Genomic DNA, 14,692 nt, shown 5'->3' with positions numbered 1-14,692 from the left:
ACTAAATAAACGATCATGTTGTACTTAATAAGCTATGACCATTAATCATCTATAAATAATAGTAGGGTGGCCCATGCACCTACAGAAATACAGTCAACCGCTGATAGTTCGAGACTACCACTGAAGCGTGCACATTCGCCGTGTCGAGGTCAACTTTCTGACAGTATGATACTATAAATAGCCATATGGCACGTGCAATTCTCTACAAATCTATCAACTATTACAGCCGTAAAAAAATTATTGTTGACGATTTTGAATAGCAGTAAAATTAAGCTTCTTGGTTATTACAGCAGATTTAGAAATTACGTTCGTTTCATTTTTTAAATCGCTTTATCATTAACTGTACCGTTAAGAGCGGCATCTTTTGGTTTAGTACAAATACTATCTCTGAAACACTCGGGTTAGACAGGAACATGATACCAACAGTAGTTTCATTTTACTTTTACAAGCTTCTTAAAACAATTGTTGAGCTAGCTAACGTGCTCATTTCTTAATTCAATTTCTTGTTCTAGCTTTCTGTTATGTTTCGTAAAAAAGTAGTCTTGATTATCCCGACCTGTCAATCAGCCTTAGAATGGTCGATAGACTGGTTAAGCGACTCTAATTTCAAAACAAGGGCACGTAACCTATCTGTATTTCTGTAGGTGCATGGGCCACCCTACAAGTTGAACGGTAGCTGTGTTGACTGTCAAACTGTCATTAACAATTGAACATGATGTAACCTTTCACCTTTTTTGTGGTAACCAGAAGTCAAATATGTGACCCTACACGCGTGAATTGAGTTTATATTATCAAACAAACTATGGAGAGTAAACTCATTAGGCCACAAGCTGTTGAATGACATGTGCTATAAGAGAGAGAGAGAAATGGGGTTTAACGTCCACTCGACACAAACCAGGTCATTTCGGGACTAACATATGGTTTAATTTTATTTACATAATTCGCTTGCGCGTAGGGGTCTTTAGCAGTGGGAGGAAACCGGAGGACCCGGAGAAAACCCACGAGGTTGGACATGCGACCCTACTCCTTGCCACGTACAACCGGGGATTCGAAACCACGCCAGTCGACTCAATGACAGACTGTATGATACAGCGCGCGCGCGGACATGTGCTATAACAGAACTTTTATTTCATAATCATTATCTATCTCAAAAAGAACGATTGTTAGTTTCTGGATTGTGCATAGGATTGAACGAACGTTTAACAACATGTTTTGTGTTTGTGTTTTACCATAGGAGTGTGAATCGTTATCGAGATTGACAGTAGGACACTTCAAGAATCAAAAACTTTGAATTTGACTTAAAGTTTTTTTTATTATAGTCAAATTAAAGTGAACTTAGGACTTTGTAAGATAGTGCGGAATTTTTATCATGTGGAAATATTTTATGCATGCCATTTTTATTATATGTATGTAATTTTATTTCTTTTGCAAGGTTTCCTCGTTCTCCAGTTTTCATTCACTCCCCCTAACACATATATTTTTTTTGCCATGCTGTTACTATGTACCATCATGTCTTAGCGATGGGAGGTATGTAGCATTATGGCCCTTGAGACAATTTTGGCTCTTTATAAAATTGTCTCTTCAATTTGGTGTATAAAGTCAAATCATAAGTACTAAATGAACATGGTTATAGTTGTTCGTAAAAAACAGTGATGTTTTAGTTAAATTATAATCATTGTCAAAATAGTCATCAAATTCTAGCTGTTTATTGACCTATGGTCGGTTGACCAAAAATAGGTAATGTTGCCTGTCTTGTTTGTGGGAATTATAATTTTATTCCTTATATGGCGTGGAAATTTACGTCAAGGTTATTGAATACCTGGAAAAAGTAGGGGGTATAAATTAGGGTGTAGAGGAGAGCTAGATTAGAGCTCACCCAGAAATTCTTACCAGTCATTATATATTTGAGAACGAGGAACCTGCAAAGTTATTTCCAGTTTACTAATAAAGCTGTGAAATCATTGTTGCTGTAGTATTATTTACGATCACAAGGAACACAACAAATAAAGAAGTCCGGTAGTACTACAGTATGAGCAAACGAATATCAAACAATATGGGTATAGCATGTAGTAGAGCGGGTGAAAAAATGAAATTAAAAATGGCATAAGGTGGTAAAAACGAATGACAGTGATATTATCTGGTTTAAGATACTTCAATCAGTAACTCAATTACCATATAATCTATTTGTTGCAGCAGTCTATATCCCCCCCCACCCCCTAAAAAAACAAAAAATCTCTCTTTTCACACATTCGATGCACTCGAAAATGATATCCTTACGATTAACAAATTGGGAAGGATTAACTTAGGTGGGGACTTTAATCCGCGTACACATAATTTGTCAGATACACTATCATCAAAAATAAGGTGGTAAAAACGAATGACAGTGATATTATCTGGTTTAAGATACTTCAATCAGTAACTCAATTACCATATAATCTATTTGTTGCAGCAGTCTATATCCCCCCCCACCCCCTAAAAAAACAAAAAATCTCTCTTTTCACACATTCGATGCACTCGAAAATGATATCCTTACGATTAACAAATTGGGAAGGATTAACTTAGGTGGGGACTTTAATCCGCGTACACATAATTTGTCAGATACACTATCATCAAAAATAACAAGCCAACAGTGAGGCTGATGTCCTCCGCCGAAATCCCAAAATAAATCGATGACACTTATTAATTAATCGCACATTTATTTTGTTCAAAAGTATCGAGCAATCACCATCTATCAGATAGAATCAAGATTATCTTGTCCCAAAGCATCGACCAATGAAATTGATTAGCTCTGCTTAACTTCAGCTCGAAATGTTAATCATTGAACTCAGTCAAGACATTCACCTAATGAACATCTACATGAATTTTAAACATGCTACCTCAATTAAAAACAGTTTAAACATTCTACCTCTATTAAAAGCAGAGTTGTTATGTTCTTGACCAATCAAATTGCTTATTGCTCCTTAGCCTAAGCAGACAATTCTCACCATCGATATAATGAATCTATATTCGGAGTTTCATGGCTCTCACTTCATTATAACCAAAGTTATGGTGCCCCAAAGCATCAACCAATGCGGTTGCCTATCTCTGCTTACCCTAAGCAGAAAATTCTCATCTTCGAACTCCATCACGGCATTCACCTAATTGACACTTACACCAAGTTTGAACATTCTAGCTCAATTAGAAGGAGAGTTAGTGTGTTCCAAAGACTTGCCCAATCAAACTGATTATCGCCCTGCTTACCCTGAGCAGAAAATGCTCATTATTGAACTTAGTCAAGGTATTGATGTAATGAAACTATAGACCAAGTTTCATCACTCTCACTTAATTAGAACTAAAGTTATCGTGTCCCAAAGTATCAACCAATCAAATTGTTTATCTCTGCTTACTCTAAGCAGAAAATGCTCATCTTCGAACCCCATCAAGGCATTTACCTCAAAGGCGTTTTATAGCCGAGGCGCTGGAGGCGCCAGCCTCCTCGCGAAAAAAATCAAAGAAGTTGAAAAAATAAAACGGGAGAAAAATCCTAAAACCGATGAGAAAAATGAAAATGTACCAAGGGAAAGGGCCCCTGAGTCCGAGTCAATCATTTTCTATACTGTAACTGTCGAATCCACTACTGAATGAGAATGCAGTCATTGCATTGGCATGAAAATCATCAATCAAGAAATCACCTTTTCTGAAAACCTACCAATAAGCTATTCAGGAAAGAGATGGCTAGGCCGCCCAGACAGACGGACGAACCCATTTTAATAGTCCCCTGCTTTCAGGGGCGTACATAAAGATTTTGTTTGGTGGGTGTTTAGCAAAAATGCGACCGATTGATGCACATGTCCCTAATACGACTGACGCAGTCAGGGGCCTAGCACCACATATGATAGTTTTCTAGGGGCCAGTAGCTGATCTGGAAGCTGGGAATAGGGGAATGGGGTGGGGCGGTTCCAAATCTAGGGCGCCATCCACAATCACACCCCACAACGAATGTCAATAAAATGAAATGAAATGAAATGGGGTTTAACGTCCCACTGTTCTGCTCTTAACCTGGGCTAATGAAGACGGACATACGCCATACAGTGTGCTATGAGGGAAATTTTGCCCGGGCAGCGGCGCTACGGCCTACTCTTATATCGAATTCCAACTGCCAAGGGATCTACAAATACTGGCTATAACACGTGCTGGGCGTCCTGGTAGAACATAGATCGTATTGCCTATAGCTTTTATCCGATCGTTTTCTCGTCGGTAAGCAGTTTTATTCAAGTTGACATAAAGTATATGTCATATAATATGATGATTGTTATTGATTTTGTAATTAAATTTATTTGAACCTTAAAGGCAGTGGCTATAACACTGAGCAACCTGAGAAAATTTTGAAAAATTGAATCCTGGCATTTGCAAGTGGTCATTGGTGGGAGCAAATTCTTGTGAACAAGAGAACCAGAAATAGCAGTCAATGGGACAGAATCTCGAAATCTGCCCCTGTCAATTCCGCCTGTTTTGCAAGAGTTGTCAGAACATTTGTACAACCTGACGCCGCACGACCCACGCACCAGCGGTACTACTAGATGGGCAGTTCACTATAACCGGGAATATGACAGTGCCGGGGCAGTATAAGACAACTGAGGAGTGAAAGAATTATGCATAATGGAATCTAGCGGCGCAGGCGCAAGAAAAATTTCAGATATGTTACTGACCTTTTAATTTTTGGAGACTGTGCCTGAAAAATTATAGTCAATGTCATGACAAATGGGATCAAATTTCGCATGTTTTGTGAGAGTAGAAATAACAATTCTACAGTCTGTCGTCCTACTCACTAGTGGTACTACTAACTGGGCGATTCACTGTAACTGAATATGATAGTGATGAGATTGTATAAGACAGAGGAGTTGAAGAATAATGACACAATAGAATTGAGCGCCGTAGGCGCGAAAAGATTTAGATTATGTAACTGAGCTTTAAATTTGTTGGGACTGGGCCTGAGGGTACTTTGTCTCACGGGGGGCGCTTACTTGGTCTCTGAAACGTCATTTACTGGACTTTGGGATCTGGGGAAAGGTTTTACAGAATTCTGATGGTCAGAAAATACTTACAACATGAGTAAAATACGTTTTAATTTCTACTGGGATTAAATATGCAATAAGTAAAAATTCTTAAGTTCAATAATCACCTTAACATTTCATAATTTAAAGATTTTTTTACCTATTTCTGAAATAAACTATGCTTCCGATAACTTCTTACCAACTGTTCGACTAATGTTATTTGTATGACAATCAATAATATAATTTAAGCTATCAAAGTCTTCGTAACAAACTAGGTTATTTTATCCTATACCGTTGCAATTTAGGTGCACACATTCACACAAAATTTGTCCTTTCTATTTTGGCATTGTTTACCTCATTAATTCATTTATTCTGAGACCGACTGCAGTGAGCACTTATTTTGAGACCGACTATGTGACGCAAGAAATTTAGGTGCATATATTAAGTATTTGAGGTTTTCCCCTTCTATTCTGGCATTATTTGTTTACCTGATTAATTCATAGTCGCCGATGCATAATTTTGAGACCGACTGCAGTGACTGCACTTATTATGAGACCCACTATTTTTCTCCCTGGGGGAATTTTTTTTACTTAGACCAATTCACAACAGAATAAGGGTAAAAAACATTTTTTCAATGACAAGTTGACAAGATTATTTTATACTAAAGTTTTGGGTGAGTAGCGTAATGTATGCAATTTAGGTGCACGGGTTCACGCAAATACATCAAATTTTGGATTTTTCCTTCTATTTTGGCATTGTTTGTATTAATTCAGTGAGCACTTATTTTGAGATCGACTGCACTTATTTTGCGACCGACTGCATTTATTTTGCGACCGACTATTTTTCTCCCTGGTGGAATTTTTTTACTTAGACCAACTCACAGAATAAGGGTAAAAAACATTTTTTCAATAAGTTGACAAGGATATTTTATACTAAGGTTTTGGGTGAGTAGCGTGACATGCAATTTAGGTGCACGGATTCACGCAAATAGGGACTACATAAAATTTGGGTTTTTTCCTTCTATTTTGGCATTGTTTGTATTAATTCAGTGAGCACTTATTTTGAGATAGACTGCACTTATTTTGCGACCGACTGCATCTGTTTCGCGACCGACTATTTTTTTCGCTGGGGGGTGTACACCCCCCCCCCCACACACACACACATTTACGCTCCTTCCTGCTTTCTTCGAAAGGCGGGGGACAATAAAAATCTGCACCATGTGGCCTCTGAAGAGCGACATTCTGCAATCATTCATTGAGATCATGTCAAGGCGAAGTAAATGGTATGCTTTTTATGCCCTGAGGGCCAATGATAAGCTCCGCCCCTTTTCCGTACACAGAGGTGGTCAATATAGCGCCCACCGCAACAGAGTAAACTACAAATAATAATAAGTTTAGCCATAGATAATACGTTATTATCTATGGTTTAGCTTTAAATAGGCATAGAACTAAGAATTTGGAAGATCTTCGGCGGTAGGTACCTGTAAACAAACGATTTTTTTAATGTCAGTGATGGGTTATATTAGGACTATTAGTATTACGAGACTCCGACTAGCCTATTCTGTAGACCAATGACTGAGACAGTTGCGAGCGAGTCATTAATTATTAGTTATTATTAGTAGGCCTAGTATTAGTATTATACTAATTATGTCTATTGCCTGTAGTCGTTTTTATGAAGTTCACCTGGCACAAAAAACGGCGCCATTTCTTAGATTTTAGATAATTAGCAAAATCAGGGTTTATTATGAGTGGTGTAGTAAAATTGCCCAGTCTCCCTTGTTGTTCTTGTTTGTGTTTCACTGACACTGTTTGGACTGCAGGGCCAGTTTTAAAGCTACAATTTCATATTTAGGGTTTCACACTGCGAAGCTTGTGTGAAACACTATTGTTTTTGTTAAAATTATTATTCTTATTATTATTATTATTCTTCTTTTGTTTTGAGTAGATCTCAGCAACTACTTGTCGCATCGTTACGATTTCTTCGGTTTTACTGGGAAAGTGGGTGTGACTTAGAGGATAAAGCTATTTTGAACGTTCTGCGACAATGCGAAATGTCCGAAATCACCGAAGTTATCGTTTTTACAAATATTGCGGTAATTTTAACAATAATCATGGGATTTTAACTTTCGATACATTTTGGCATAGCTTGAGACAGGGCACATAGCTGCGCTACTTTCGATTTTTGATTTTCAGCAAAAATTCGAAGATATTAGGCGCCAAATTTCGGAAATTTAAAATTTTACAAAAAACTTTTTTATTGATGAATATTTTTTACTCGTGTTGTGCACAGAATTAAAGAGTCATCTGACTTGCGCAAAAATGTTAAAATTTTTTGTCTCAGTAATTTTCCTTGGCCTCCATTGGCTAATTCAGTTTTTCAGTCCTAGCTTAATTTTTTATTGTTCGATTTGTATAAAACAAAGTTCATATGCTTCGTTGTCTCAATTGTCATTTTTTTTATTACCAAAAGTGTTATCTGTCGGCACCGGAAGTGGCATAATTTTACCAAAAACTACAATTTTGACAGTTAGGTACCATTTTTTGAAAACAAATATTATTTTTTTGAAAAATTATATGACTCAAAGAGTGTGTCCTTTAAAGGCGCAAAAAATGTCGGAAGCAGTTTTTTTAATTTCTTTTTCATTTTCTAGCAAATTGGATTAAGAGGTGAAAAAAGGCGTAAAATTGACCTATTTACAACTCATTCAGGCTTTTCAGATTTTAAAATATTTTTACGTAACTTTTATAAACTTGTAGCTATAATCCATACGAAGAGAATGTATGTGAAAATTAGTTTGTAATATAAGCAGTTGCCGAGAAATAGGCAATTTTGCATGAGTCACTTTTCACGTAATTTTGGCTGTAAAAGAATCAATTATTATTCGATTTTCAATTTTCTTTCGCCATTGGATGCCTAATGCCATAGTGGACTATGTCAAACCATTTTACCCCTTGCGCTGCCACCGGAAATGACGTCATTTGCTCAAAACTTAAATTTTAGCCTTCAAAAAACAATATTTTATTCAAATGATTCGTATTTGTTATTTTTTTCAAATTATGATATTTGATTCTATTGATCAAATAGATTGAACCCATACGATCATACAGATACCACAAAATGGTTTCTAACTTGTACGGTTGCAGAGAAATGGGCGATTTTCCTTAAGTCACTTTTCAAGGTTTTTGGTCTATAAAAGTGTCAGTCATTATTCGATTTTCATAAAATTTTCACCATATGATATCTTGTGTCATTTATGATTTCATAGAACTAATTTAACATTTTCATTATCACCGGAAGTAACGTCATTTTGGCAAAAACTGTATTTTTAGCCTTCAAAACAGATATTTTTTTCAAATGAGTCTTATTTGTATTGTTTTTAAAATTATGATATTTGATTCCAATCAGCAAATAGAGTGAACCCATACGATCATACAGATACCAGAAAATGGTTTCTAACTTGTACGGTTGCAGAGAAATAGGCGATTTTCTACAAGTCACTTTTCAAGGTTTTTGGTCTATAAAAGTGGCAATTGTTATTCGATTTACATACAATTTTCACCATGTGATGCCCTATGTCATTTCTGATTTCATAAAAGTAATTGAACATTTTCATTATCACCGGAAGTACAGTACACTTACATGTAACAAATGTATAAAATGAATTGATATTGCTGGATTTTGTTGATTCGGCGTCCATTTTATTTGATGTGTGCAATGCTTATGTGGAAACCTGTTTAATGGTTTCATTGGTACGGGAAGTAACATGTTTAGGGTAAAGTGGCACCGGTGAAACCCGTCATTACTGCATCGCAGTTCTAGTTTTAAGTTATAATTGATATATTTTTAAAATTTATTAAAATAAAGCCTTAAAATAGATGGTATCCATAAACAGTCCTACCTTGTTAAAGAATAATCCTATTAATCCTATAATTCACTATTGCCAGCTGAGAAATTGGCAAAAATATCATTTTCAACTTCAAATTCAAACATTTGAACATAGCTATTCCATGGAGGTAATAAGAAAACAAGGGAGGTAATTGTGTTATTATTTCCTGTGTCAATGATTTTTAAGGGTGGGAAATAATGCCCATGATCGTATAATAGTGAGTTGATAACCTATAAATTGAGCAAAAGACATAGAAATAATTATGTTTTGACTTTCTTAGAAAATATGAAATTCTCGCTTTAAGAAATGGACTTGGCCAATGAATGTGTTTTGATCGGATATAAAAAGGGTCAAACTCATGTTTGGGATGGCCTAGTGGTCTAGAGCGCCGTGCTTCAACCTCTAGCTGGCCGGTCACTTCTGGCTTGCGGTTGTGGTTTCGATCCCTGGTGTGAGGATATGTGGTTTGGAGATATAGGGGTGCCTTCTCAACCTCGTGGGTTTACTCCGGTTTCCTCCCACAGGACAGAGGTGAGTGTGCTAAGATAATAAAGATGAAAATTAGAACTTGTCTGCGATATCACCTTCGGTGGAAGCGGAAGTGTGTGCTCTCACAAGATCAGATTGTCCTGTGTTGAGTTGGATGATTTGGTGTTGTGGTTTAAAGGAGCTAAATTGCTAATATTTGGGACCTAGAAATTGACAGAAATGGGTAGCAATGCATATAATAATGTAATAGTAATAATAACTAGCTGCGATGCAGTAATGATGGGTTTCACAGGTGCCACATTACCCTTGAACTTATGTCACTTCCGGTGCCATTTACCCAGCAATATTAATTTCATTTATACATCTGTTACCATGTGTTACATATGTCAAAAAAGTGATCCTTAGAAAATTTGTTATTAACTTACCGCTGACTTTTTAATGGGAAATTTCTCGACAAGGGAAGATGCTAGAAGCAATTTTTGAACCTCTATATGATCGTATTGATCCAATCTATATGTCCATTGGAATCAAATATCATAATGTTAAACGAATGATAAATATAACTCACTTCAAAACAATTTGAAGGCTAATAATACAGTTTTTGCCAAAATTACATTACTTCCGGTGATAATAAAAATTTTACATTAATTCTATGAAAATATAAATGGCATAAGGCCTCACATGGTGAAAATTTTATGATAATCGACTAATAATTGACACTTTTATAGACCAAAACCTATATCTCTGCAACCGAACAAATTAGAAACCATTTTGTGATATCTGTATGGTCGTATGGGTTTTTGCCCAAATGTCATCATTTTCAGTGACAGTGAAAATGTTAAATTGGATTGACCTAGTCAAAGGTGGCATGAGGCATCACATGGTAACAAAAATTGAAAATCGAACGATAATTGACTCCTTTACATGCAAAATAACGTGAAATGTGACGCATGCAAAATTGCCTATTTCTTTGCAACTGCGCATATTACAATCTAATTTTGACATACATTGTCCTTGTATGGATTAATGCTACAAAATTATGAAAGTTGCGTAGAAACAATTTAAAATATGAAGACGATGAATGGGTTGTAAATAGCTGATTTTTACTCCTTTTTTCAACCTTAAATCCAAATGGCGCAAATACAAAACTGATATAAAAAAACCCAAAAAAACTAAGCCCGACATATTTTATGCCTGTAGTAGGAGCATTCATCTTCATTGATAAGATTTGTAGAAATTTAGATTTTTCCTTAGGAAAAGACCTCCCGACCCGTCAAAATTTAAATTTTAGGCAAAATTACGTCACTTCCGGTGCCGACAGAAAACTTTATAGGTAGAAACAAATTGAGAATTTGCACCAATGAGTATATGAGCTTTTGTTTTATACAAATCAGGCAATAAATAATTAATTTAGAACCCATAAACTGTAATAAAAATGCGAAAAAGTCTTAAAAATTGATCCTGACGAAATTGGTTATTTCTTTGCAAGAGAAGATGCTAGAAGCTATTTTTTGACATATTTATGATCGTATTGATCCAATCTATATTATCATTGGAATGAAATATCATAATGGTAAACGAATACTAAAATACAGTTTTTGCTAAAATGACATTACTTCCGGTGATAATGAAAATGTTAAATTAGTTTTATGAAATCTGAAATGGCATAAGGCATCACATGGTGAAAATTTTATAAAAATCGAATAATATTTAACACTGTTATAGACCAAAAGCCGTGAAAAGTGACTGGTAGAAAATCGTCTATTTCTCTGAAACCTTACAAGTTAGAACCCATTTTGTGGTATCTATATGGTCGTATGGGTTCAGTCCATTTGTTGATTGAAATTAAATATCATACTTTTAAACAAATAACATATATGACTCATTTGAAAAAAATATCGGTTTTGAAGGCTAAAATTCAGTTTTTGCCCAAATGACGTCACTTCAGGTGACAGTAAAGGTGTTAAAATGGTTTAATCTAGTCAAACGTGGCATTCGGCATCAAATGGTGAAAGAAAATTGAAAATTGAATACAGGTAATAATTGATTCTTGTACCGGCAAAATAGCACGAAATGTGACTCATGCAAAATTGCCTATTTCTCGACAACTGCTGATATTACAAACTAATTTTGACATACATTCTCTTTGTATGGGTTATTGCTACAAGGTTATGAAAGTTACGATGAAATATTTTAAAATATGAAGATGGTGGATGGGTTGTAAGTATCTTAATTTTACACCTTTTTTCACCTTTTAATCGAAATAGCCCGAAATCGAAATTAAAAAAACTGAGTCCGATGATTTGTGCGCCTTTGCATGGCGTATACTTTTGGTAATATCAAATTTTGAGAAATAATATTTGCTTTCAAAAAGTTGTACCGAACTGTCAAAATCTGTCAAAATTGTAGTTTTTGCTGATTTTACTTCACTTCCAGTGCCGACACAAATCTTTAGCGGTAACAAAAAAAATGACATTTTGGACCACGCAGCATATGAACTTTCTTTTGTACAAATCGAATAATAAATAATTAATCTAGGACTGAAAAACTATATTAGCCAATGGCGGCCAAGGAAAATTACGGACACAAAAAATGTTGACATTTTTAGTCAAATCGGATAACTCTTCAACCCTGGTTAAAATGCCATATAAAAATATTTATAAATAAAAAAGTTTTTTGTAAAATTTTAAATTTTCGAAATTTCGCATTGTCACAGAATGCCCAAAATAGCTTTAATCTCTAAGTCACACCCACTTTCCCAATAAAACCGAAGAAATCGTATCGATCCGACATGTAGTTTCTGAGATACAATCAAATTGGAAAAAAAATAATAATAATAATAATAAGAATAATCTTAACAAAAACAATAGTGTTTCACACAAGCTTCGCAGTGTGAAACCCTAATAATAACTAGAACTGCGATGCAGTAATGACGGGTTTCACCGGTGCAAGCTAGGTTACCCTTCAACTTATGTCACCTCCGGTGCCAGGTTACCCTTCAACTTATGTCACTTCCGGTACCAATGAAACCGTTCAACAGATTTCCACATAAGCATTGCACATGTGTTGTAAAATAGTTACAGACTCAACCAAATCCAGCAATATTAATACCATTCATACATTTGTTATGTGTTACATGTAAAAAAAATGATCCTGACAAAATTTGTTACGAACTTACCGCTAAGTTAGCTGACTTTCTAATGAGAAATTAAAATGTGCAAAAAATCGTTAAAAGTGAACCTGACAAAATTGATTATTTCTCGACAAGGGAAGATGCTAGAAGCAATTTTTGGAAATATATATGATCGTATTGATCCAATCTATATGCCCATTGAAATCAAATATCATAATATTAATTGAATAATAAAGATAACTCATTACAACAAAATATTTGTTTTGAAGGCTAAAAATACAGCTTTTGCCAAAATGACATTACTTCTGGTAATAATGAAAATGTTAGATCTGTTGTCATGTTCGTTTTACTTCCGAGACGGGATGTCAGTGACGTAATATTCAAATTTTGATTATTTTCAAGCTGTTAATGGGAATTTTTCAGTCATAAACAGCTTTGTTGGTACGAAAGCCGTCAAAGGCGAATTTTGAAATATTGAAACACCAAAAATTCGACCATGAGCCAGGCAATCCAGAAATGTATTAATTTAAGAAATACTAGACAAATTGAACAAACTACAGCCTATTGTGTTTATTTACAAGCCTGTTAATGTACCCTTTTCGCCGTTTTCCATCTTCAATTCAAAATGGTGACCATCAGTTGACTTAAATCAAAATTCTGCTTGGAACATTTTTTTCACGTTTCAAGATGGTGGCACTTCCGGTTCGATCTACAAACTCCATATTTTGTGTACTCATCCATAATTACTTAAAGATACATTATGGGAGATTTTTATAAGGAGTTAGCCATTCTTTCTATAACAGTTCAAAAATAGATGATGATAGAAGAATATATTGAAAATTTCAGTCAAATTACTTTATTCTGAACATAGTTATCACCAATGTAATTTTTGACTAGAAATCGGATTGAATTCCATCTTCACCGATTCTTAGTATGTCCGATCATTTGATTGACAGGCGTTAACTCCACCTACATAATCTCTGCTGTCTTTTGTCTGCTGTCATATCCGAATTTGTGTTTTACCTTTTTGGATTTTTATAACAATTGGACAAAATGAGTGAGAGGGTAAATTTTCATGCTTACTTGTATTTTGGGCATGCATTAAATCAATTGAATATAGGAAATAATATTATATACTATTCAAAAAAAGTAGGGGATATTTGATTTTGGGGGCATAATACTAAAATATGCAAATGACTACGAAAAAAGTCACTATAGAACCTAACAGAAGAAACATTTCCAGTTACATGTGACGCCCAAACGCACCAATAGCTACCGCATGGAATGCATGTGATGCTTGGGATCATCATGGGGGTCCAACCCAAGATTTGCACGACTCTGACTTTGAATGTTACAGTCATTGTGGCATTGAATTCCAGGGTGGAAACATCAGTTTAATTGTTTTAGTGACCAGAAAACAAATTTTGATATGCGTCGGCTTACCAAAAATGAAAGGTTACGTGCCCTTGGCATGCTACAGATCGGCACAACACAGGCGGTTGTGGCGCGGACGATGAATGTTTCTCAGTCTGTCATAAGCAGGCTATGGTCCAGATACCGTGATACACAATCTGTACAGGACAGACCACGCTCAGGTCGACCAAGGGCGACAACTCAAGCCCAGGATCGATTTATCCGTACCTTGGCCTTGAGAAATCGTGTCATCACAGCAAATCAGATCAGCGCTCGTCTTCAAACAGACACTGGTGTGAGAGTGAGTGGCCAGACGATTCGGAATCGACTGCATAGGGGTCACCTTCGCGCCCGACGTCCTCGCGTGATCCCTTGTTTGAGAGATCATCACATTCAGGCAAGACGTCGTTGGTGTAGGGATCGTCAACACTGGGATAATCGACGCTGGAGCAATGTGATGTTTTCAGATGAGTCAAGGTTCACTGTTGATTTTTTGGACAGACGTAGGCGGGTGTGGCCTCGTCGAAACGAGCGCTTCCGAGACGTTAACGTCATCAGACATGATCGATTTGGGGGTGGTTCTGTTATGGTGTGGGGAGGCATCACTGTTGCTGGAAGAACGGCTTTACATGTTGTTGCAGGGCGTGTTACAGGCCAGTACTACCGGGACAACATCTTGGCAGTCCATGTTGTGCCGTTCGCACGACGTCATGGCTGCCGTTTCATCTTCCAGGATGA

The 14,692-nt window shown here is 36.0% G+C and overlaps 1 protein-coding gene across 4 annotated transcripts in view; it reads left to right on the top strand.

The window, feature by feature from the left end:
• Positions 1-6,371: 6,371 nt before the first annotated feature.
• The window catches only part of LOC126829637 (TBC1 domain family member 19), a 140,286-nt gene continuing 131,965 nt past the window's right edge, over positions 6,372-14,692 (top strand). For 2 of the 4 annotated variants that reach the window (XM_050559628.1, XM_050559629.1), the window contains exon 1: positions 6,372-6,505. Coding sequence is in view for 1 of the 4 variants with exons in the window: in XM_050559627.2 (XP_050415584.1) it covers positions 9,379-9,450 (72 nt within the window). In the remaining 3 variants the exon portion in view is untranslated. Of the gene's footprint in view, positions 6,506-8,921; positions 9,451-14,692 lie in introns of those variants that run through there. The other 2 variants (XM_050559627.2, XM_050559631.2) reach the window with 1 other exon arrangement.

The sequence above is a fragment of the Patella vulgata genome, chromosome 8, assembly GCF_932274485.2.
Source record: "Patella vulgata chromosome 8, xgPatVulg1.2, whole genome shotgun sequence".
NCBI classification, from domain to species: Eukaryota; Metazoa; Mollusca; class Gastropoda; family Patellidae; genus Patella; species Patella vulgata.
The sequence above is the reverse complement of the archived record's forward strand: the minus strand, read 5'-3'. Positions and strand labels throughout refer to the sequence as shown.